We start from the raw sequence: 23,913 nt of genomic DNA, 5'->3' as shown, positions 1-23,913 counted from the left end.
CCACGTGAAAGGGACCAAGAGGCAGGTTCATGAGACAAGCCAAGGAAAGCCTAGGCCCAGGAGCCCACAGAATGAAGAGAATTTTCTCAGACGACAGCAAAACAGGAGGACTGCTCGACACAGCTAAATGCATGCGTCAGAACATGGCCCTCCCCTGCACATCCTCTCTGGAGCTCCTTAGGCTAGAGGATAATTTCCTCTGGACAAGGAAGACACAGGACATGGGGTGAAAATAATTCCAGCAAAAGAAAGCTAAATACACCATCCTGTGTTTACAAAACACAGGAAGGGTAGCAAGGGTATAGAGAACCAAGGATAAAGGTAGGATGCCCTTTTCTGGTCAACTTCATGCCAAACAAAGGTGAAGAGCCACAGTTAGCTCAGAATTAGCTCATTAGCAGAGAACTCAAGGCAAGAACACCCTGCCCTCTGTTCTGTCCTCACTGAATCTCTGGGATGAAGTCAACTTGTCACCTCCAAAAGTGGTTCTAGGAACAGGAGAGTTCATCTCCTGCCTGGGGAAGAGCACCAGAACACAAGACTTCTAGGTCTTCAGCTCTAATCATATTTATGTACAAGTGGTGACATTCAGACACATGGGCCCCGCCCTGTTTCTGCTCTGCAGACTGAGATAAGAGCCTCATATTAACAAAGTTTCACAAGAAATTGGAATTTGTTGCCCTTCTTTTCCACCTACCCTCAGCCGGTTCCACCTTTCCTTGGATGCAGTGGAGGCTGGTAACCAGCTGGACAGTGTACATCCCGGAGCCAGAGGGGAGAGCATACAACCCTGACTCACCTGCCGTTGCTCAAGGAGGGAGAGAAACCTGTGTAACCTGGAAATCCCCTCTGGGGGAGATGTGACCGGCTCCCAGACACCACCTCTGAGGAATGTCTCCAATCATAATAACAAGAGGGAAAACAAGCAGTTATTCAGTGCTCTCTCTATTCCAGCCATCATGCTCCATAGGTATTATGTCGGTAAAAGCTCCCAATAGCTTTATGGGGTGGGCATTGTCATTATCCTCATTTTGTGGATAAGGAAATAGGGCAGTCTCATAAATTGGTCAGAGGTCACATGGGTAGCAAATGGAGAAACCGGGACACAAACACGGATCTTTCTTACCAGCTTCAGAGATCCTGCTCTCCTCCACTCACGCAGACTTCCCTGCGGCATGGATCCTCCTCCTTGTATGGAACATGACATTTCCCTTTTGACGTCAGGCTGCTCACATTTTCTGAACTCCATTGGAGTATAGGCTTCCTGAGGTTAGAAGTTGTTTTTATGGGCCAGGAGCGTTGGCTTACGTGTGGGGGAGACCCCATAAGTGCCAAGGCAGGAGTCAGAAGCCTCAGCCTATTCCCATATAAATAATGAAGAAGAAAATAACTAGAGGTATAACCATAGTAGTTATTCATAGGTGATCTTAGTTACTCATATGTGATTTTAGTTATTCATCTGTGATCTTAGTTATTCATAGGTGATCTTAGTTCTTTTACTAATGCCTCTCAGGTCCTGAAGTGTGAACCTGGGGTGACATTGTGAAAGAAATGACCCTAAGGCAAGATGCTTTAAGCCCTCTGTCACGCCCATGTAAGGGCTGCTGGAGGGCGCCTTGGGCTGGCGCTGTTTAGCAAGCTGGAGAAGGAGATGATGTCAGAGATGTCTCCTTCCCGGGAAGAGTTAGGAGAAAACTCCACTCCTCCAAGCTCTTGCCGTAGGCCTGATGGCTGTCAGGTAGACCCGCAGACATCCCAGGGCTTAATTGTCTCTATGTGATGCTGTGCTCCAGTGGTCACATTCCATGTCTGCTCTCATGTTCCACTGCACCTGGTTCCTTTTTTCTTAGAAGAGATAATCAATAAAAGTAATATAAATCTTAATGTCTGTTCTTTCTTAACAAGTATGGAAAAGTGCTGACACATTATGCTCCTTACCTCATCTCAGCTACTAGAAAGTCTTGGGTCCCTACCTATATGACACGTGATGTACTTGACCCTATCACTGACCACCAGTGCCTTGCCCTACCTACCTGCCCCCAGCTTTGTACTCAGTAAAAGTCAGAGTGTGCAGACACAGGGCCACTGCCGGACCCCGCGCTTTGGTTGGCGGTGGACCCCTGGGCCCACACTCTCTTTTCTCTGTCTCTGTGTCTTCTGTCTTTTATTTCTACAGTTTCTCATCTCCACACCAGCAGAGAGGGACTCAAATGACCCTGTAGGGCTGAACCCTACAGGCTCATGCCTATAATCCCAGCACTTTGTGAGGCCGAGGCGGGCAGATCGCCTGAGCTCAGGAGTTCAAGACCAGCCTGGTCAGCATGGTGAAACCCATCTCTGCTAAAAATACAAAAATTAACCGGGCATGGTGGTGGGCGCCTGTAATCCCAGCTACTCAGGAGGCTGAGGCGGGAGAATTGCTTGAACCTGGGAGGCAGAAGTTGCAGTGAACTGAGATCGCATACTTCAGCCTGGGTGACAAGAGTGAGACTTTGTTTCAAAAAAAAAAAAGTTGTTTTTATGATGCTTTGGGGATGACATAAAGAACATAAGTGCTGACCAACTGAAGGGTTTGAAGCACCATGGGTATTTAATAAATGTTGATATTGATTGCTATTAAAATCATTAATATGATTTTATATGTCTGAGGAAGCAGTACTACAAATAATTCTGAAGTTAATATATCAATAACAATTTATGTAAGTGACGACATAGCATTTGTTCACAAGGTTAGAAATAGAGCCTATTTGTTTTCAGGAGTGTAGACACTGTTGTCTTTGTTGATAAGAAAGAGAAGCCGCTATGGTATAAGTAACGATATTTAGTCGCTACTACATACTATCAAATCAGTGCAAAAGGAAAAATCACAGGTCGCAAGATACATGGCAGAAGTTAGAAGCATGGAAAGGAATTAAATGAATTAAAGGCTGTTTCTGTGACTCAATTAATTGAGTGATATTGAAAACAGAAGGTAGAAAGCTGGATTCAGGGCTGATTTTCAGGAGCCTCGTTGTAAATAATTAAGCCACCCCTTGAAAGTGTACGCGACACTAACACCTCATAGCCTCTAAGGGAACCTCATAGCCTCTAAGGGAACAGGTTTCATCTCCTCCTCCCAGAGCCTGCAGCAACAGAAGCAACGCAGAGACGCCAGCAAGCATTCCCGCGATCACGAACCCCACCTTTCTCTTCATATCCTGTTCTACCTTTCTTTTCCCTATATCCTTAATTTCTTACATTTTAAATCTTGTTTTTCTGTAAGCTGATATAAATACTACCTGAATAAGGCAGGTATTAGAAAATCAATCCACTCTTCAAGAACTTAACCGAGGTGATTTCCTGTGAGTAGCACATGGCCTTCAACTTTCCTGGAAAGGTGTCCTCATCACATCCTTGTCAGACCACCACAGGAACTCACAGCTCATCCTGCCTGTTCCAATTCATGTCGCACTCATTAAACCATCCTGTGTGTGTGTGTGTGTGTGTGTATAAAAATATATATATACACACACGTGTATATATATTTATATATATACACACATGTATATAGAGATTATATATACATATATACACAGCATATATTGCAATATATATATTGCAGTATATCTCATATATATGCCATATATATATGTATATAGCAGCAGGAGCAATGCAGTCAACTGTTATGCTGTGTCTTTCCATGAAATTTCTAAGTGTAGCCATGCAGGATGGAGGAAGAGCCACTCATTTCCAGTCACTGACCTGGGCATGCTTAGTTCTCTTCAGGGGTCCTGCAGTGGGTTTCCTCTCAAACAGAGAGTTCTTGCTTCTCAAAGAAAGAAGCCACCCTGGCCATGTAAATAGAGTGTCCAAACCTTCCTCTTCCACAGCTGGAGATACTTTCCCAGTTCCTCTTCTGTTTGGGTACTGGGAAGCTCTGAGTCCCAGCTTCTCTTGTCTGATTTCACTTTCTCACCCACCAACCCCTGCTGTCACTCAACCACTAAGTTCCCTCAACACTGATCTCTGCCTAAAATAAATAAAATAAATTTCCAATTTTGGAGGGATGACTGATTCTAATGTTGGGAAAAGGAGCTTAAAAGATCTGACCTCCCACTCAGTAAGAAAGGGGTCCGTGAACACCTTTCCTGAACACCTATTCCTACTTAAATGCCAGAAATTCCTGCTTTTTGCCACAGTGATACAAGGCATTTCTAGAAGTTGCGATGCAAAGTAAATCTTTTTATATATCTGGTTTCAAGACTTTGAATTTTAGGCACCTAAATAGGTGCCAAGTTTTCATTTTGTTAAATAAGGACATTTAAAAAATAAATAGGTGAAGGAGGGGAAATCTACCATCAATAATCTACAACGACCATAATTTCATGAAAGAAAGAACAAAACATCAGAAAGCTATAATGTAAAAATAAAAGGCAGGACTTTAAATTGAACAAATGTTTCTTTCTTCTTAAAAATGTCATAATTTTGCCCTCATCTCTGTCATTCCATGAAAACAGATAAACAGTTTATCAAGATAGTTGCTAGCCTGGAGTTTGGCAACGGTTGCGATAAAGCAGGCCTTATTATCCCAGAAGGTCATGTGACCTGGAGCAGCTCCACCGCCCAACCCTAATCGGCCGAGCGCGGCCAGCCAACGAGGTAACACAAGTAAAGCGCAGTGCAGATCCAGCTGTGCTCTTGACACGCAATTTTGAATTAAACGAAGACACAGACATGATCAACAAAAAGTCTTGAGCAAAGATAGAACAATTAACTATTTTTGTGATAAACTTCTCTTCAAGTGCTATCAAATGTAAGTAGATGAGGCAAGTGTCCCACACGTACCACAAAATATACACACGGCATATTAAAATTAAAACATGCTGTATCTGGAATACATCCGAATCCGAAATGCTAAGCAAAGCATGCACGTATTCACTAGATACTAGAGCTGCCCAGTGGAGAAAATCCCTAGCCAGGGGAAAGGAGGCCAGGATCTGGCCCTGACTTTGCCACTAAGTGGTTCTTAAGCCTGGGGCACGTTGTTTAATTTTTCTGTGCTCAGTTTTCTCAGACATAAATAAGGGAGTTAGATTAAAATTATCTCTTGGGGCCAGTCCTGCTTGAAAATTCTTAATGTAATACATAATAATGTGTTTCCTTTCTCTGAGAATTTGTGAGGCCTCTGGGAATGAGAAGAATGGTGCATCAGCTCAAAAGCTGACCTCGGGCTATCCCTAAAGCATAGGGACTCTCATTTTGGGATATTCAAAAGCAACACCTACAATGCTGAACCAAAGAGCCAGACGCACAACCCAATTGGCTCATAAATTAACACGTGGGTAAACAAATGAGAGTAAAACTTCTCCAGCTGCCCCCAGCTCCCTGGTTGCTCTTGTCCCTCGAGTTAGCACAGATACTTGCCACTGGCAATAAAACCTTCCTCTCTTGCAGGATTGACTCTGTGACAGGCATGTTACATGCATTAGTAGTAACTCTGTGTTTAGCTTTCTGAAGAAATGCCAAACTATTTTCCAAAGTGGCCACATCATTTTCTATTTCCACCAGAAATGCATAAGGTTCAGTTTCTCCATATCCATGCCAACTATTGTTATTATCTGTCATTTTGATAGTAATTCTAGCTGTAAAGAGGTTTTTCATTCAAGCTTTGATTTGCATTTTCCTAATAACTAATAATGTTGAGCATCTTTTCACATGACAATTGGCCATTTGTACATTTCTTTGGAGAAGTATTCAAATCTTTGCCCATTTTTAAATTGAGATATTTGTCTTTTTGTTGTTGAGTTGTACTCTTTTTTTTTTTTTTTTGAGACAGAGTCTCACTCTGTCCCCAGGCTGTGGAGGGCAATGGCACAATCTCGACTCACCGCAACCTCTGCCTCCCGGGTTCAAGTGATTCCCCTGCCTCAGTCTCTCAAGTAGCTGGGATTACAGGCACACACCACCACACCCGGCTAATTTTTGTATTTTTAGTAGAGCTGAGGTTTCACCATGTTGGCCAGGCTGGTGTCAAACTCCCGACCTCAGGTGATCCACCTGCCTCAGCCTCCCGAAGTGATGGGATTTCAGGCATGAGCCACCACACCTAGCCCTTTTCATTTTCTTTATAGTGGCCTTCAAAGAACAAAAGCTTTTAGTTTTGAAGTCCAATTTATCTGTTTTTTTTCTTTACTTATTTTTGCCTCAGGCATCAAGTCTAATAAGCCATTGCCTAAACCAAGGTTATGAATATTTACACCCGTGTTTTTTCTAAGAGATTTATAGTTTTACATTTAGACCCTTGACTCACCTTGAGTTAGTTTTGTATATGGTGTGAGTGGGGCTCCAACTTTATTCTTTCCATGTGGATATTCAGTCGTCCAAGCACCATTTATTCCCCACTGAGTTGTCTTGTTACCCTTGTCAAAACCCAGTTAATAATAAATGTGTGGGTATGTTTCTGAGATCTCAATTCTATTTCACTGATTTACATGTCTATCCTTAGGACAGTACCACACTACACTATCTTGATTACTGTAGCTACACAGTAAACTTTAAAATTGGAAAGTGTGAGTCCTCAAACTTTGTTGTGTTTTGTTTTTCAAGATCATTTTGACTATCCTGAGTGCCTTGTTATAGTTTTCAGTATACAAGTCTTGCACTTTGTTTGTTAAATGTATTCAATCGACCTATCTTCAAGTTCACCAACACTTTCTTCTACCAGTTCAAATGTGCTGTTGAGTTCTTTAGTGAATTTTAAAAATTGTAGTTATTGTACTTTTCCATTGCAGAATTTCTATTTAGTTCTTTTTATCATTTTTATCTCTTTATTACTATTATTTATTTGCTGAGACATCAATCTCATACTTTCCTTTAATTCTTTAAACATGATTTCTTCTAGTTCTTTGAACATATTTGTAAAGTTGAGTTAATGTCTATGTCCAGTTAAGTTCAGCATGTGAGCCTCCGCAGGGACAGTTTCTGTTTACCTGGGATTTTTTTTCTGTATAAGCCATATTTTCTTGTTTATTTGTATATCGTAATTTTTGTTGAAAACTGAACATTTAAAAAACATGAGTCAGGCAAATTGGCTTATGCCTGTAATCCCAGCACTTGGGAGGCTGAGGCAAGAGAAGTGCTTGAGCCCAGGAGTTCAAGAACAGCCCAGACAACATAGCAAGACCCTGACTCTACAAAAACTATAAAAATTAACCAGAGTGTTAACTGATGATTTTGGAAAGCTCCAACTGTTCTGTTTCCTTCAACTGGCTGCTAGTTTGCTGATCTTCACAGCTACCACGGTTGCAAAGGCCCTCATGGAGGTGGGGTGAGGTGAGAGGGACCAAATTAAGAGAGTGGGCTGCATCCCAGTGCATAATCTTTCTCTTTTTGTTTTTGTTTTTGTTTTTCTGGAGACAGAGTCTCACTTCGTCACCCAGGCTGGAGTGTAATAGTACGATCTTGGCTCACTGCAACCCCTGCCTCCTGGGTTCAAGCAATTCTCATACCTCAGCCTCCCAAGTAGCTGGGATTACAGATGTGCACCACCAGCCTTGGCTGATTTTTTGTATTTTTAGTAGAGATGGGGCTTCTCCATGTGGGCCAGGCTGGCCTCAAACTCCGGGCTTCAAGTGATCCACCCACCTCGGCCACCCAAAGTGCTGGAATTACAGGTGTGAGTCACAGCGCCCAACCTCCAGTGTGTAATCTTTTCATATCCGTTTGACAAAATGATGCCACCGGGGATGATTGTATACTGCATTTAGTCTGTGGGTGAAAAATATCTAATGAAGTACACAGGGACTAGGGCTACTTAAAATGCCATAATGCTCATGGTTCTTAATGATATTCAACAATTTTTCTTAATTAAATGCTCCCAGACTGTTGCAAGCATTTGGTTAACTTCAAAAATTCTGAAAAACGTATTTTGACCATTTTTTTGCTAGTGTTCTCACTGTTTTAATGAAGGAGTTGATTTTTCAGAGGTATTTATGCCACCATTCTGCACATGTTTCTCTTAAAGGAACACATAGTCAATATTATCTTGATTCTATTCTACATTTTTTTTCTTTCTACTCACAAAGTGGCATATTTCTTTCCTCTTCTTCAGTGAGTAGTCGTAAAATTCAGAAGGGAGATTTGAAAAAGCATATTTTCTTATTTTTTTGTGCTATGGTGTTATGGAAGAATGTGTGAGGAACAAGATAGACCTAAGCTGTTTCTTTCCAAATAAATAAATAATACAGAAGCAGATATAAGTCCAGAAGCACAGTCTTTCTCGTTCTATGCTTGTCACTAAGTGAATTGGGGATTGGAGACTTGTTTGATTAATCATTGCATTCCAATGTGTAATCTTTTCTCTTTTTGTTTTTGTTTTTTTGGAGACAGATCTTACTTCATCACCCAGGCTGGAGTGTAATGGTACGATCTTGGCTCACTGCAATCTCCGCCTCCTGGGTTCAAGCAATTCTCATGCCTCAGCCTCCCAAGTAGCTGGGATTACAGGTCTGCACCACCATGCCTGGCTGATATTTTGTATTTTTAGTAGATCTGTGGCTTCTCCATATTGGCCATGGGTGGAAGAGGGTATGTAATCCAGGAAAAGAAGGTTTTCGTCCCTGAGTTTCCTGCAGTGAGAAGAGCAGAGCTTCTGAACAAACCAGGTATGTGATGATTACACAACTCTGAATTTCACTTGCTGGTATTTACGTCTTCTCGACGGCTTTCTTCAAATAGCAGATACTGACCTAAGTAAAAGAAAACCATATTTAGGACATTCCCCTTCTTGAACAAAACTGCAATTTGCAAAATCATCAGTGACAGGTAATGGCGACTGGTGATTCAGTCCTGGTGATGTCTTGGGCCAAATTCCAGAGGCCAATGTATATTCAGAAGGGGCAGGGAGAAGATTTGCATCTATGACTCCATCTAGGAGCCCTGGCATATAAACAAGAGGTGAGTTGTCAGTTTTGCCGAATTCCAGGCCTAGCACTTTCCAAACAAATCGAGACCATGGCAGTCCTCCATGCCATACTGCTGTGGCCACTGGGGCTGTTTCTGTGTCTCAGTCTCCAGCTTTCTTCTGCCATCTTCATAAGGTTCAGTAACAACTGCTTCACCTTTAATGAGTACTACACCGTCACCCTAGGCATCAAGGCCAGTTCATATATCTACGAAAGCAACACAGTCTATTCTGGTGAGTAGAAGCCATGCTCTCTGCTGTCCTTTGTTCCGGGGGAAATTAACTAGAGTTTCAGAACATACTCCACTGTTGCTACTCTCAGTTATACAAAATATGTGTCTTCTGAACCAAATGGGAAGCAAGGGAAGGAAGAGAAAGAATGAGAATTAAGAGAGTGGGTTGGGGGTGCTGCTTCTGCATGTCCTTTGTGAACTCAAGCCACAGGAGTGAGAAAGCCCCAATCCCCAGATACACTGAGCCCCCGGCAAGAACACACTTGGAGCAAATTCTCTGACTTAAGTAAAATGGGCATTTTAATCATTTTAAGGGATAATCATTGCATTCCAGTGCGTAATCTTTTCTCTTTTTGTTTTTGTTTTTGTTTTTCTGGAGACAGAGTCTCACTTCGTCGCCCAGGCTGGAGTGTAATAGTATGATCTTGGCTCACTGCAACCCCTGCCTCCTGGGTTCAAGCAATTCTCATACCTCAGCCTCCCAAGTAGCTGGGATTACAGATATGCACCACCAGCCTTGGCTGATTTTTTGTATTTTTAGTAGAGATGGGGCTTCTCCATGTGGGCCAGGCTGGCCTCAAACTCCGGGCTTCAAGTGATCCACCCACCTCGGCCACCCAAAGTGCTGGAATTACAGATGTGAGTCACAGCGCCCAACCTCCAGTGTGTAATCTTTTCATATCCATTTGACAAAATGATGCCACCGGGGATGATTGTATACTGCATTTAGTCTGTGGGTGAAAAATATCTAATGAAGTACACGGGGAAAGTGTTATTAACCCACTTTATGGATGAGAAGCCTGAGGCCAAGAGAAATTACATGACATGCCCAGAGTCTCCCCGCTAGGAAGTGGCAGGACTGGCTCTTGAATCTTAGTCTTTTGCTTTTCTTAGAGGTGTCCAGTAGATACTTTTTATACATCCCTTTTTGAATCAGCCAAATCTACAAGTCAAGGAATATGCTTTCTAATTCATTTCATAATAATAACACTTCCTATGGTGTTTACACGTACTAGTGACCTATTAGGGAGGCATCATTATCGTTCCCATGTTGTAGATAGAAAGAGAGACAGAAATGCTAAGTGACTCTTACTCAGGTCCCGAAGCTACTTAAATGGTGAAGCTAAGATATGAACCAGCATTCCAGCTTCAGAGAGCCTGCCTTTAACCGCTATATACCTCTTCCTTCTAGTAATGAGAGCTAACACTTCTTACAATGTGCTGGGCAAGTTTTAGGAGTAAATGCTGTTATCATTTTACAGACAAGAACTGAGACACGGAGAAGTTAACAATGTGCACTAATAAATAACATAGCCAAGATTTGAACCTAAATAGCACAGCCAAAACTCATACAGTTTTTTGTCCAGCCAGGCTCTCCAGCTTCAGAACCTGTCTTGTTATGTACTGTGTTATCCTGCCTTTCTTAAAAGTCTGACCAAATTTTGCAAAGCCCACCAGGGTGATCTCCACACTCATGACCTATAGGTCTCAGACTTCAGCAGGTGAACAATCATGGCATGGCTTCACGCATTCATCCTGGCTTATCTTTTGTCTCATTTTAAATGAGGACTGACACTAAGTGCTTCAGTTGTGATGGGGCCAGCTATGACCCACTCCCTCAGGCAGTGGATATTGTCCTGACAGGACAGAGAGGATAATCTTGTAATTCAAAATGAGCACAGGTGGACATACGCGCAACCTGGGTGAGAGCCTGAGGGGTCAGAGGCACTACTGCAAAAGAGACCACAAACCTCTGGCATTTAAGATAATACCTCTCCAGGTGAAAGATTTTGCTAATGCAATGGAAGAAAGAGAAATCTATTGCTGAGCACAGTGGCTCACACCTGTAATGTCGGCAATTTGGAAGGTCAAGGCGGGTGGATTGATTGAGCTCAAGAGTTCGAGACTAGCCTGGGCAACATGGCAAAACCTAGTCTTTACAAAAAAACACAAAAATTAGCCAGATGTGGTGATGTGCACCTGTGGTCCCAGCTACTCAGGAGGCTGAGGTGGGAGGATGGCTTGAGCCCAAGAGGTGAAGGTTGCAGTGAGCCGACACCAGGTCACTGCACTCCAGCCTGAGTGACAGAGCAAGACTCCATCTCAAAAAAAAAAAAAAAAACAGAGGGAAATCTATCATCATGTGAAGATGCTATCGAGGGGGAGACATGGGAGCCTTCTGAAGGTAGAAAGACAGGAGAAAGACAAGTCAAGATGATCCACTGGGGTGAAGGGGGTCATGGCAGTCACAGAGGCATTAGGTGGAGCAGGGAAAGGGAATGGGGAAAGAGAACTAAGGTTCCTTGGATGCCTACTTATGCCACGTACCCCCAACCTTTATCCAATTCCATTTTAAAACAGAAATGTGCTGTGAAAGCTTTGTGGTAAACTGACTCACAATATGAATGATTTAAGTTGAGGGTCAAAATCCTCGCCCACGGAGATGTGAATTGCCAGATCCCACACCTGTGGTTGCACGGGAGGCTCCATGATTACCTTGCAGGTGTTATTGCCGGAACTCAGGACTTCTGGGGACTGAGGAAATGTCCACCCAGGCCAATCGCTTTTCCTTATTTTGGTTTTGAAATTCTTTTAAACTTTAAGGCTACATCAGTATTGGTAAACTGTGCATAAACGGCTTGGCAGGTCCCAAGAGACACCTGCAGCTCAAGCAACATTTTAGAACAGGTTCCCTGGGTCTGTTTTGATGTCAGTGAAAGAAACCCTTAATACAGTGACATTTACATTAAGACTGTGCTGAGCAAGCATCTGCCTTTTTTTTTCTTCTATGGGCAAGAGGGATGTGATTTGCCTGCTTTTCTTCCTGAACTTTAAGCCTTAAGGGCACTATACAACATGGGATGCATGACTTTTAAAATCAACCAATGAGTAATTACTTAGGGCCCTCCAGAGGCCCAACACTGGGCTGTCCAGACACCAACACAGATGAAACCACAGTGCGTAGCACAAAGTATTATATGATTAAGAACTCAACTGCTGAAAAAAAAGAGAGAGAATAAGAGGAAAAAAGGGATCAATTGGTCCAGAGGTGGGACATGAACGATGTATGATGAGAGGGAAGGCAGGCTTTCAGACAGGCAGCCAGACGTGAGCAAGGATCAGGGATGGGGCATTTGCAGAAAATGGTAAAACCTGGCTACCCTTAGAGTGGAAATGCAAACAGCAGGCTGAGGCTAAGTTCTTACAGTCTTAAAAAACATGTGTTGGATACTATAATCAACAGACCAGAGGCAGAAATGTAAAAGCAGAAATGTTGACACACTGTAGGAGGAAGGACCCTTTGAAGGTTTGGGCAGGAGTGTGTTTGATGGACGTGTTGCATAAGGAAATCTGACCTGGCTGCCACATGTTGCAAGGCTGCCTGAAGGGAGAAGAACCTAAGGCCAGAAATCCAGAAAATATGTGTGCCTAGGAGGGAAGAAAGAGGATTTAAACCAGAGTGGAAGGGGAAAAGCAGAAGAACAGGGCACATCTATGCAGAACTGACACTGATGACTATCTGGATGACACCATCTCAGCTCACCTTCTACTGTACCAGACACACAGATCTAGGACAGATATCAGATGCTCATTGAGCAAGTCAAGGTCTGTGGGATCTGAATCAGCCAAGCTTGACTGGCAAAACTAACAACTAGAACACAGAACTGTAGTGTGCATATAGTCATATAATAACAATTGCAGTTTATCCAGTACTCACCATGTATTAAAATCTTCACATTCTTTTCTTTATCCTCCAGAACCTTTCAAGATAGGTATGATGATCTCAGATAACGAAGGATAATGTCATTATTCCCAGACCTAGAACCAGGCCAGGTGCAAAGTGGGCACACAAGAAATATTTGTGGAGTGAATGATGAGCAATAAGGAAACCAAGGCTCAGAGGTGACGTGACTTGCTCCTAAGTGTTAGAGTCAATTCAGAACCAGGACTGTCTGAACCTTTTGTGTTACATGATCAGTCTGCTTTGCTTTGTTAAGAAGAAGACTTAAAGAAATTCTGGGCCGGGCGCGGTGGCTCACGCCTATAATCCCAGCACTTTGGGAGGCCGAGGTGGGTGGATCACGAGGTCAAGAGATCGAGACCATCCTGGTTAATATGGTGAAACCCCGTCTCTACTAAAAATACAAAAAATCAGCTGGGCACGGTGGCGCATGCCTGTAGTCCCAGCTGCTCGAGAGGCTGAGGCAGGAGAATTGCCTGAACCCAGGAGGCGGAGGTTGCGGTGAGCCGAGATCGCGCCATTGCACTCCAGCCTGGGTAACAAGAGCGAAACTCCATCTCCCCCCGCAAAAAAAAAAAAAAAAAAAAAAAAAAGAAATTCTGGGTGGCTGAAAGGGCCCTGGAAAGAACAATAACCTAGCATTGAGGAATTCACTCAGAAGAGATCTCCTAAGGGAAGAAATAGAGACAGATACTTTCTTCTTCTTTTTTTTTTTTTTTTATTGTACTTTAGGTTCTGGGGTACATGTGCAGATTATGCAGGATTGTTGCTAGATGCCCTCTCCATTACACATCCAAAGGCTGAAATTAACAAGTTACTTGGGGTAACCCTATAAGGAGTTAGGGCACCTGTGGCTCAAAGGCACTCCTTCCCACACCCTAACAACAGAGACAAAGAGAATCAGCATTTCTGGGACCATGAAAAGAGTTTTGCTTTTACTTGGACCACCTGACCTTTCCACGTGCATCAATCTCTTCCGTCCCCACACTGCCCCTGAGAAGAGGACCAAGCAGGCTTGTCCTCTCATCTGAGAAATGAGCCCTGGCTCAGAGAGGTAAAGAGATTCACTCCCAGAATCTCACCCCTCATGTGTAGCAAAACCAGAGCTGAGTATAGATTTTCTTTTGTCTGCCTTTTACTGCAGAGAATTTGGAAAACACCAAAAAGCACTAGGAAGAAAATTAAAACGATCTATGACCTCATTACCAAGAAATCACCACAGTTAATATCTTGATGTATCTCTTTCCAGACTTTCAACTTCTTTTACAGAAATGAGACTATACTATGTGTACGTTCTCTTTGTACCTTTCTTGTTTCACCCTTTGTTTTGATTTCACTCCCCTCATCCCTTGAGCTTGGCTCACAGGGAGCAGATGGCTGATTGTTTCTTCATCATATCCTCCCAGTATTCGTTCCTGTGGATGACCGCGTCTACGCTGTGGTCATGAAAGCCTTGAACAAGAAGGGTGACTCAGTGGGCCTCTGGCGAAGAGCAGATGAAAATTGCCGCAGCAACTCCACGTATTACATGAAAGATCAATACGTGACAGTCTTAGAGGCACAGTGGCAATCTCCTGAATCTGAGAACATAACTGAAGTGGAGATACAGTAAGAACCTAGCTTGTTTTGCTTTGGGCTCTACAATTTTCATGTTGGGTTTATGCAGTTTTACACTGAGCTAGGAGGACTTAAAGTACAATCCAGATGTGATGTGAAGAACTCAGCGGCTGCACTTCATTACCATCTCACAGTGCTCTACTATACATACCTGCCATCTGTAGGAGCTTGCAGACACACACATTCACACCACACACCACACATACACTCACACCCCACACACACATACCACATGCACCAGACACACACCACACACCTCACACACATACATACCCCACACACGTACACACCCCATACACACCATTTACAACCACACTCACACCACACACATACATGCCACATGTACCATACACACACACCACACACATACCACACACACATACATATGACACACCACACACACCACATGCACATACATACCACATGCACCACACATACCACACACACACATACATACCACATGCACCACACACACACCATACTCATACATACCACACATACCACACACACACCATACACAAACTTACACCCCCCACACACCACGCACATATATACCACATGCACCACACAAATATACCACGCACCTCACACACACACACCACATACCACATACACCATACACTCACACCACACACAGATACCATACACCACAGACACCACACACACTACACACACTACAGACACACCACACACACACCACACACACATACCACACACCACAGACATCACACACACCACACACACTCACACCACAAACACACATACCACACACAACACCTACCACACACGTACATACCACATACACTACATGCACACCACACACACCACATACACACAACATATACACACCACACACACATACATACCACATAAATACCACACACAACACACACACGCACAAACACCACACACGCACCGTACACCACACATACCACACACACCACACTACACAATCACAACACACACATACCACCCACACAACACACCACACACACCACACACATACATAACACACACATACACACCATACACACTTTCACACCACACACACATACATAACACACATCATAGAGGTACCACACACACACCCCACACATACACCCCACACACCATACAGATACCACACATACAACACACACCACCCACACACACCACATTCCACTCACACACTACACACCACACATATACCACATATACATACTACACAAATATCTTACAGACACCACACACACACACCAGACCATATTCCCACACACAGCCCCTTTCTACACACACACACACACACACACACACACACACACTCTGCTTATGCCCAACATCCTCAGAAAAAACTGAGCACCCTCTTTGTTTCATATTCCCTACATTCAAACTGGAGAACCATTTTTTAACACATGGATTCATTTTGGAAATGGCTCGCTAACAGAAAATATGATGATTGTCTAATAAAACGCTTCTACTGTCACACAAAATGGACACACTCGGATTCTGAGGTAAGGTCACCTAGAATCGCATTAGACTTTAACAACAAACCTCCCTCCGAGCTGGGATCTGTCATTAGGTTTACTTTAGGAACCACATGTTGGGAGGTACGTAAGGCTTTCAGATTCCATTCTGTACTGAAAGGGCTGGTCTGACTCGCAGGCTGTGTCGGCTGGAATAGCCGTGTCTCTGTGGAATCTGGTAATGACGACAATGCCGTCAAGCCACCCTTCCCTCTCTCTCCTCGCGCTGGGCCTGGTCGGACCTAATTGGCTTTGGAGGAGGGACTGTTGTGCCTACAGAGTGACTGCAAGGGTAGAAACCAAAGGAAGCTACCACAATCCAGCATCCCCGTGACAGCAGTTGCTTAGAAGTCAGCCAAGGATAATCAGGGCAAGGACTTTTTCATCTCACCTCATTAAAGCCTCCACATTCCATGCATCAAGAGATGAAAGACCAAACAGTGACCATCTGCAAGACAAATGGCCCAATCCCACTGACGGTGTGGTCTCCAGACCCCTCCTAAACTTGCACACCCGTGATAACACGCTGGCCTCCCTGCTTGTTTATACCATGTGGGCATATAATATGTGGGGCTCTGCTCCACATATTATGGGGGATGCAGAAAGCAGGGGACTCCACAGTGGTGGGCTGGGCACAAAAGGGACAGGAAGAGGTCCCTACTCATGGGACGTTACAATGAGGTTGGGGAGGCGAGGTTAGGTCAGCAAGGCCTATATAGAAATGACTGAGGTTAAACATCACTTCCTCAAGAAAGCATTCCCTGGGCTGGGCACAGTGGTTCACGCCTGTAATCCAAGCACTTTGGGAGGCCAAGATGGGCAGATCACCTGAGGTCGGGAGTTCAAGATCAGCCTCACCAACATGGAGAAACCGTCTCTACTAAAAATACAAAATTAGCCAGGTGTGGTGGCACATGCCTGTTGTCCCAGCTACTCAGGAGGCTAAGGCAGGAAAATCGCTTGAACCTGGGAGGTGGAGGTCGCACCTTGACCTGAGATCACACCATTGCACTCCAGCCTGGGCAACGAGAGTGAAACAAGAAAGAAAAAGACAAAGAGAGGCAGGAAGGCAGGAAGGAAGGGATTTCCTGAACTTACAAATCAAATATAAGCTCCCAGTTATCCACCCTCAGAATTTCTTCCCCTTCTTCACAGTGAACATCACAGCTCTGTTCAATTCTTTACCTAGGTAATTGATCACCCGTTTAAAATCTATCCCTCTGAAGACACTGTAAGTACTTGAGGGTGAAAACCAGGCCTGTCTTGCTCAACCACTGCCCCCTCAGCACCAGGCACAGTGACTGACATTCGGTGTCCTTTCATTAATTATCTAACACATGTATGAACAAGGGACTCCTATAATAATGGGTTCATTGCTAGGATAACAACAGACCAAGTGGTGCTGGTCGCTTAGCGAACATAAAGCACCTATCATGTGTCAGGCACTGTTGACAACAGAACCTGTCTTATGAAGCTGGTCCTCCCATGAGGACAGAGGCTCCTAGCAAGTCAGTGCAACAGAGCGTCATGACTGGCTTAGTGACAATAGGGAGAAACAACTTCATAGAGGTCATCATTGAGTCTACAAGCAGATGTGACCAGGACAGGTATATTATAGACAGAGGGACTGACATGAACAAAGACCAGAGGTATGTGTACCGGCCCGTGGGCAGTCCAGGGTACTGACGTTGGTGGGGGTGTGGGAATGGGAGAGGTTGTCTGGAAGTTGACCAAGATAGCGGAGGATCTTATCAATAGAAAGCAGACCAATACTTAATGTCTGCTCATTGTGCCATACAGACAGTAAGCACAAAGGAATTAAGAGGTTGGGAAGTCAGAAATGTGAGCTGAACTTGTGAATTCCGCATGAGGTCCTCACCATCATCTCTCATTGATTTGCCCTTCACAGAGCTTTCACTGTCACTGCCGAGACCAGAGCCCTGCCTAAACTTTCTACTCTGAAACTGACAGGAAAAGGTGAGTTCCTCTGCAGCAGCCCATTTGCATGTCTGGCAGTGAACTCAGTCAGCCTGGAAAATTATCTTGTGGGTTCCCTAGAAAAGAGGGTCTTCTTACCACATCACTCAGCTATCAGTTGAGTCTCCCTGCACCTTGAGACCTCTATAAGATTTGCCCAACCTGTTGTCCCATGCCCTTTGGAAAACAAAAGCCCTCCCCTAAGATTTCTACAAATTCCCAGGGTCCTTATATTCGCACGGTCATCTTTGTTTCCAAATGCCGCTTCCATAGGAGCTGTTTCTGTTCAATACCACATAAACACAATGTGAAAACATCTTCCTCAATTTCCACAAAGAATTCCCACTCACACAAAGCCTTCATGGATACAGTAGACTTTAACCAAAGGGGTTTAAAGGGATTGGGGGTGGAAGGTGCGGAGCTGCACAAAGGATTGGTATCACAGAAACAGCAATAATGTCTTTAGTTCTTAAAGCGGCCTTTGGCCACCACCACTACCACCAGGAATTTTCACAGGCTGTTGCCCCCAGCCTCGCTCCTCCCTGAGGTTCCTTGCCTGTCTTCTTCCCCCTTCCGTTTCTCTTCTCTTACCTCCCTCTAAGGAGCTATATATAACAAATTTAAGGCTGGGCACAGTGGCTCACACATCCCAATACTTTGGGAGGCCAAGGCAGAAGAAATACTTGAGCCCAGGAGCTCAAGACCAGCCGGGGCAACACAGTGAGACTTTGTCTCTATTTTTTTTTTAATTGAGATAGAGTCTCATTCTGTTGCCCAAGCTAAAGTGCAGTACTGTGATCTTAACTCATTGCACCCTCCGCCTCCCGGGTTCAAGCGATTCTCCTGCCTCAGCCTCCCAAGTAGCTGGGATTACAGGCGCAAGCCACCAGGCCCAGCTAATTTTTGTGTTTTTAGTGGAGATAGGGTTTCACCATGTTGGCCAGGCTGGTCTCGAACTCCTGACCTCAAGCGATCCACCTGCCTCAGCTCCCAGAGCACTGGAATTACATGTGCAAGCCACCACGCCAGGCCTAATTATTATTTTTTTAATTTATAAAAATGTTCCAGAAAGGAGATTCAAAAACACAGGTAACTTGCCTGAGGCCACAGAAAGTAAATGGCCAAAAGAAGACTCCTATTCCATATCATATTTTTTCCCACTTTTCTTAGACTTACATCAAAACTATAAAAATACCTTGTTTTGAATGACTTTTTGAAATACAAGATTCAACCAAGAACAAGAAACATTAGCCTTTCTCATCATCCAACAATGGGCGGTCCTCACGAGCCCCCAGACACTGAAAGACACTAGCATGCTGCCTGTTTTCACATTGCAAAATGTGTTCAAAGGGGAGAATTATATTCAACAACAAATGGTAAAGTGATTATGCCTAATGAAACTATTATATGAATGTCTTAACTGCTTCCTTGGTGGCTTTTCCTCTGCAAGAAAACAGATAGTAGTTTCTTCCTCAAGGCCACTGTCAAGATGAACACTTGTGTAAATGTTACCAGGAAAAGGGGGTCTTGATCCAGACCCTAATAGCGGGTTCTTGGATCTCACACAGGAAGGAATTCAAGGTGAGTGGCAGAGCGTAGTGAAGAGACAGTTTACTGAAAGCTACTCCATTACAGAGAAGGGTGTTCTCAGAAAGCAGGTGGAAGAACACACCGTCTTTAAGTTTTTCTTGTATGGGGCCTTGTCTATGTAAAGACTGAACTAAGCTGTGCCTATGTGTGGGTGGGCTGACAGCATGACAAAATTTATTATTTTATTGATGTAAAGAAAACTATCTCTGACATTTTAGTGTGTAAGTCTATCAAAGCATAATTATCTTGAAAGCATATATTGTTAAGGGTATTGGGACATCTGGACTTCCCACTGTTCTAGAAGTGTGTCCTTCTTGGTATCTTCGGTCTGTTTTCTGAACCGTAAACATCTCAGGATCATAGGCTGTGACTGGCGAGGAATATGCTTGCTACTTTCAAGATGTAGTTGACTTTTAAATGGTGTCACTCTGACTCTCCTAGGCTCCTGCTTCCCTGCCATAAATGCCAAAAAGGAAAAAAAAAAAAAAAGATTTGTTTCTAGTCAGGACTTGTTAGCTCCAGGCCCTGGGGAAATGCTAAATAAGATTAGACAATGCTATCATACTGGAAGGTGCCCTCCAGGTGGGAGGAAGAGTCATTCATCATTCTCTTCCTTCTTTTTTTTGAGACAGAGTCTCGCTCTGTTACCCAGAATGGTGTGCAGTGGCACAATCTCGGCTCACTGCAATCTCCACCTCCTGGGTTCAAGTGATTCTCCTGCCTCAGCCTCCCAAGTAGCTGGGATTACAGGTGCCTGCCACCACACTGGGCTAATTTTTGTATTTTTAGTAGAGATGGGGTTTCATTGGCAAGGCTGGTCTCAAACTCCTGACCTCAAGTGATCCGCCCACCTCAGCTTCCCACAGTGCTAGGATTATAGACTCCCGGTCTCTTCCTCTTCCTTATAGACCCTTCTAGGACCCACTTAGAGTCTTGGAGGTATTCCCACCAACCTGCAGTTTGTTCAAGATCAGACAAGCCCTCAGTACTATGAGCCTGGCTTCCTCCGCTTTCTGCAAATTAACTTCAGAGAACCAATGTGTGATCAGGTCCCTTCATATAAAACTGACCAGTGCCTCTGAAACCACAGAAAGAGAGTTGGGGCTTTGCACCGGGCACCTTTCCATTAATTTTAAAGCAGGGATGGCCATTCTCAAGTCTGGATGGGATCTAGTTTTTACAAGCCCTTGAAATTAGCAAGAAGAAAATATAATTGTGCCATTCTGGATCATATTTGCACTGATTAACCTAATCTATTAAAGACATGAATACATTCAGGAGGAGACTACCCACCCTAACAACAAGAGCAGCAGGTGAATAAATTCAGCAGGTCTCCACCTCATCTCATAGAACTATGCAGACTTCAGGGTAGAAAGTGTTTCTTCCTTATTTTTGTTACTTAACCCCGTGTGTCCCCCAGCTTTTCCCCTCCTCTGAAAACACTTGGCACTGCAGAAGGGTTGATGAAATTCTGCTCGTGAATCTGGCTCTAGCATTCCCTCACATTACCCTCCTTTCTCGAGGGCACACCCAGCACCCAACAGAGGTCCTGATGCCATTTTCCAATGCCAACCATATCCTCAACCGTCTTTCCAGTGTCAATCATACCCTTACCTGCCAAGATTCTCCAGAGCTCAGTCTTCAAGCCTTTCTCTGTGATTATACCCGAGAATATCGGAATCCACAGCCGGGCCAACCGAGTCTTCAGCAGCCCCATCACAGATGTCACTGATATCCTGCTTGCTTTTCTCACCAGCAAACTTCTCTTCTAAAGGGAAACTAGGGAAACAACTGTTTCTGCCTCCACTGCATTCTCTTACATTCAGTTCCAAGCCGGTGCTGGGATATGTGTGTAAATGAAGGCTTTACATTCTCAAATGGGCAAGTCTACTGCCTCTGCTTCAGACCAAAACGAAGACCTGGAGGCATTCATTGGCAGGCTTGGGTCACACAGATGTTCATCTGGATCTTTCAGGATACGTATTACACTTTTTGTAAACATTTAGATCTGGCCAGAATGTAGTCACCTAGAGTTCTCCCTATCAGTTTAACAGGTTGGCAGCCAATTCCACAGCCAATCTCAACTTTTGTTCATTGCCAAATTATTCCCCTGCACCCCCTGAGTTTCCATGGGAAGGATCCTTCCTTGCTTTCAAGATGATCTCAGATTTCTGACCAAACCTACTCAGGTTACAAGGAACTTCCGTGACTCATGTGACTCGAGAAGGAAAGGAGAAAGAAAAAATAGTTCTGAGCTTCCCATTGTCCACACCAGTAGGTTTTGAAGGGCAAGAGAAGGGGAATGAAGCATGTCTGAGCAGCCAATACAGAAAAAAAAATGATGCTAGAAAGGCATTTTTGTCACAATAAATAAATTATACTTTAAACAAGAATAATGAATGTATTCAATTCAAATATGTCTTCAACGAGTTAAGTTAAAACACAGGGAATTTCGTCTGATTGTATGTATTTGTGTGCAAGTATTAAAGAACCAATCAGATGGTGTGTGTGTGTTTTCAAGACCAGACTTCAGGGCAAAATTATCTCAATTTTCATTTCCCTCAAGTGCAAACTGGTCACTTTCCCCCTAATAGTAATTTCCATTAAGAAATGGGCAAAATAATCCAGGCACAGTGGCACATGCCTATAATCCCAGCACTTTGGGGGCCAAGGTGGGTGGATCACGAGGTCAGGAGTTCAAGACCAGCCTGGCCAAGATGGTGAAACCCTGTCTCTACTAAAAATACAAAAATTAGCTGGGGATGGTGGCAGGCACCTGTAATCCCAGCTACTCAGGAGGCTGAGGCAGGAGTATGAATCGCTCGGACCCAGGCAGCAGACATTGCAGTGAGCCGAGATAGCACCACTGCACTCCAGCCTGGGCAACAAAGTGAGACTCTATCAAAAAAAAAGAAAAAAATGGGCAAAATATATTTGTGTGTATAGGCAGTGTTGTTATCCCACAATGCCTCAGAGTCAGCCCTGCCCTTAACTGGCTGGAGGATGTGGGATAACAACACCTGCCTCTATACATATATATTTGTGTATAGTGACCACTGCAACAGGGTCTTGCAGCGAGAGAGAGAGATTGAACTCAACTCCTTATTTATGATATGTATAATGCAATGCACAACCGGAAGGAAACATGGTATTTCCAGGAATAAGCTTGTAATAAGCAACAAAGTTTTAATAACGATGCTAAATTCCAGGATGTCAATTCTTTGCTGATTCCTAAAATTGTGCACCTTGTAAGAATTCCAATTCTACTCTTCCCTCTCCACTTAGGATACCTTGATGATATCTATCACTCCCTGGTGTTTGTAACTGAAATGTAATATGTGTCCTATGTAAATACACAATCTGCTTTGTCATATATGCTTGCTTAAGTAACTGCCTAAGAGATGGGTTGGTTGTGATTCTTTTGGAGCATCCAAAAACACCAGAAGAAACTAAACAACTAATTTTCCTAAGCTTATTCATCCACTAATGTGGGGGCTCAGGGAAGTAGTGTGCTCCTAATCTCTTCTGAAATGCTTCCGCCTAGGTTGGCTCCACATCAGCTCTGATGCAAGAACAAGTGGCCCCGGCCAAAAGGCTGAGCCATTTTGTGGGATGAGGAAAAGCCTACAAATGTTCATTTACTAAGCATTTACCTTATGCTTCATTACTGTTGCTACAAAAGTACCATAAGAAAGATCCTAAATTTTGTATGCCAAAAATTCCTGCTTTTGTTAACATTCCAACCTCTCTCCTCAAAAAAAAAAAAGTATATATATATATATATATGGAATTTTATTGCAGTGTAATTCATAAAAACAGCACTTTTCTGATCTAGGTAATAGCTATCCCTTGTTGCTTTAGGCTAATTTATCAACAAATATTTATTGAGCATCACTCCAGATATCGTTCTGGGCTCTGGAGCAAAACAAAGATTACCCCAGTGCATCCTCCTCGCATCATTCCCTCACAAAGCTATGCATTCAGAAACACCTTCTATGTGCTAACGCTGCTACGTGCTCTCGCATGTGCCACGTGTGAAGTCCCCACAAAAATGCACTGCCCTGAACGTTGCCTGATTATTATCGCATTCTTAAAAGTTAAAAAATTCAGGCTGAGCGTGGTGGCTCATGCCTGTAATTCCAGCACTTTGGGAGGCCAAGGCGGGTGGATCACTTAAGGTCAGGAGTTTGAGACCAGCCTGGCCAACATGGAGAAACCCTGTCTCCACAAAAATACAAAAATTAGCCAGGTGTGGTGACACATGCCGGTAGTCGCAGATACACAGGAGGCTGAGGGAGAATTGAACCCGGG

General features: G+C 43.8%; 1 protein-coding gene across 1 annotated transcript; it reads left to right on the top strand.

The window, feature by feature from the left end:
* Positions 1–8,730: 8,730 nt before the first annotated feature.
* Positions 8,731–22,005, top strand: PLET1 (placenta expressed transcript 1). The gene is made up of 4 exons (XM_012470639.2): positions 8,731–9,175; positions 14,323–14,524; positions 17,945–18,012; positions 21,199–22,005. The coding sequence occupies exons 1-4, from the start codon at positions 8,992–8,994 to the stop codon at positions 21,372–21,374; spliced, it is 630 nt and encodes a 209-aa protein (XP_012326062.2). The 5' UTR covers positions 8,731–8,991; the 3' UTR covers positions 21,375–22,005.
* The last annotated feature ends 1,908 nt before the right edge of the window (positions 22,006–23,913 follow it).

This window comes from Aotus nancymaae, unplaced genomic scaffold, assembly GCF_030222135.1.
Source record: "Aotus nancymaae isolate 86718 unplaced genomic scaffold, 86718_ANA_hifiasm-v0.15.2.pri h1tg000012l, whole genome shotgun sequence".
Lineage (NCBI taxonomy): Eukaryota > Metazoa > Chordata > Mammalia > Primates > Aotidae > Aotus > Aotus nancymaae.
The sequence above is the reverse complement of the archived record's forward strand: the minus strand, read 5'-3'. Positions and strand labels throughout refer to the sequence as shown.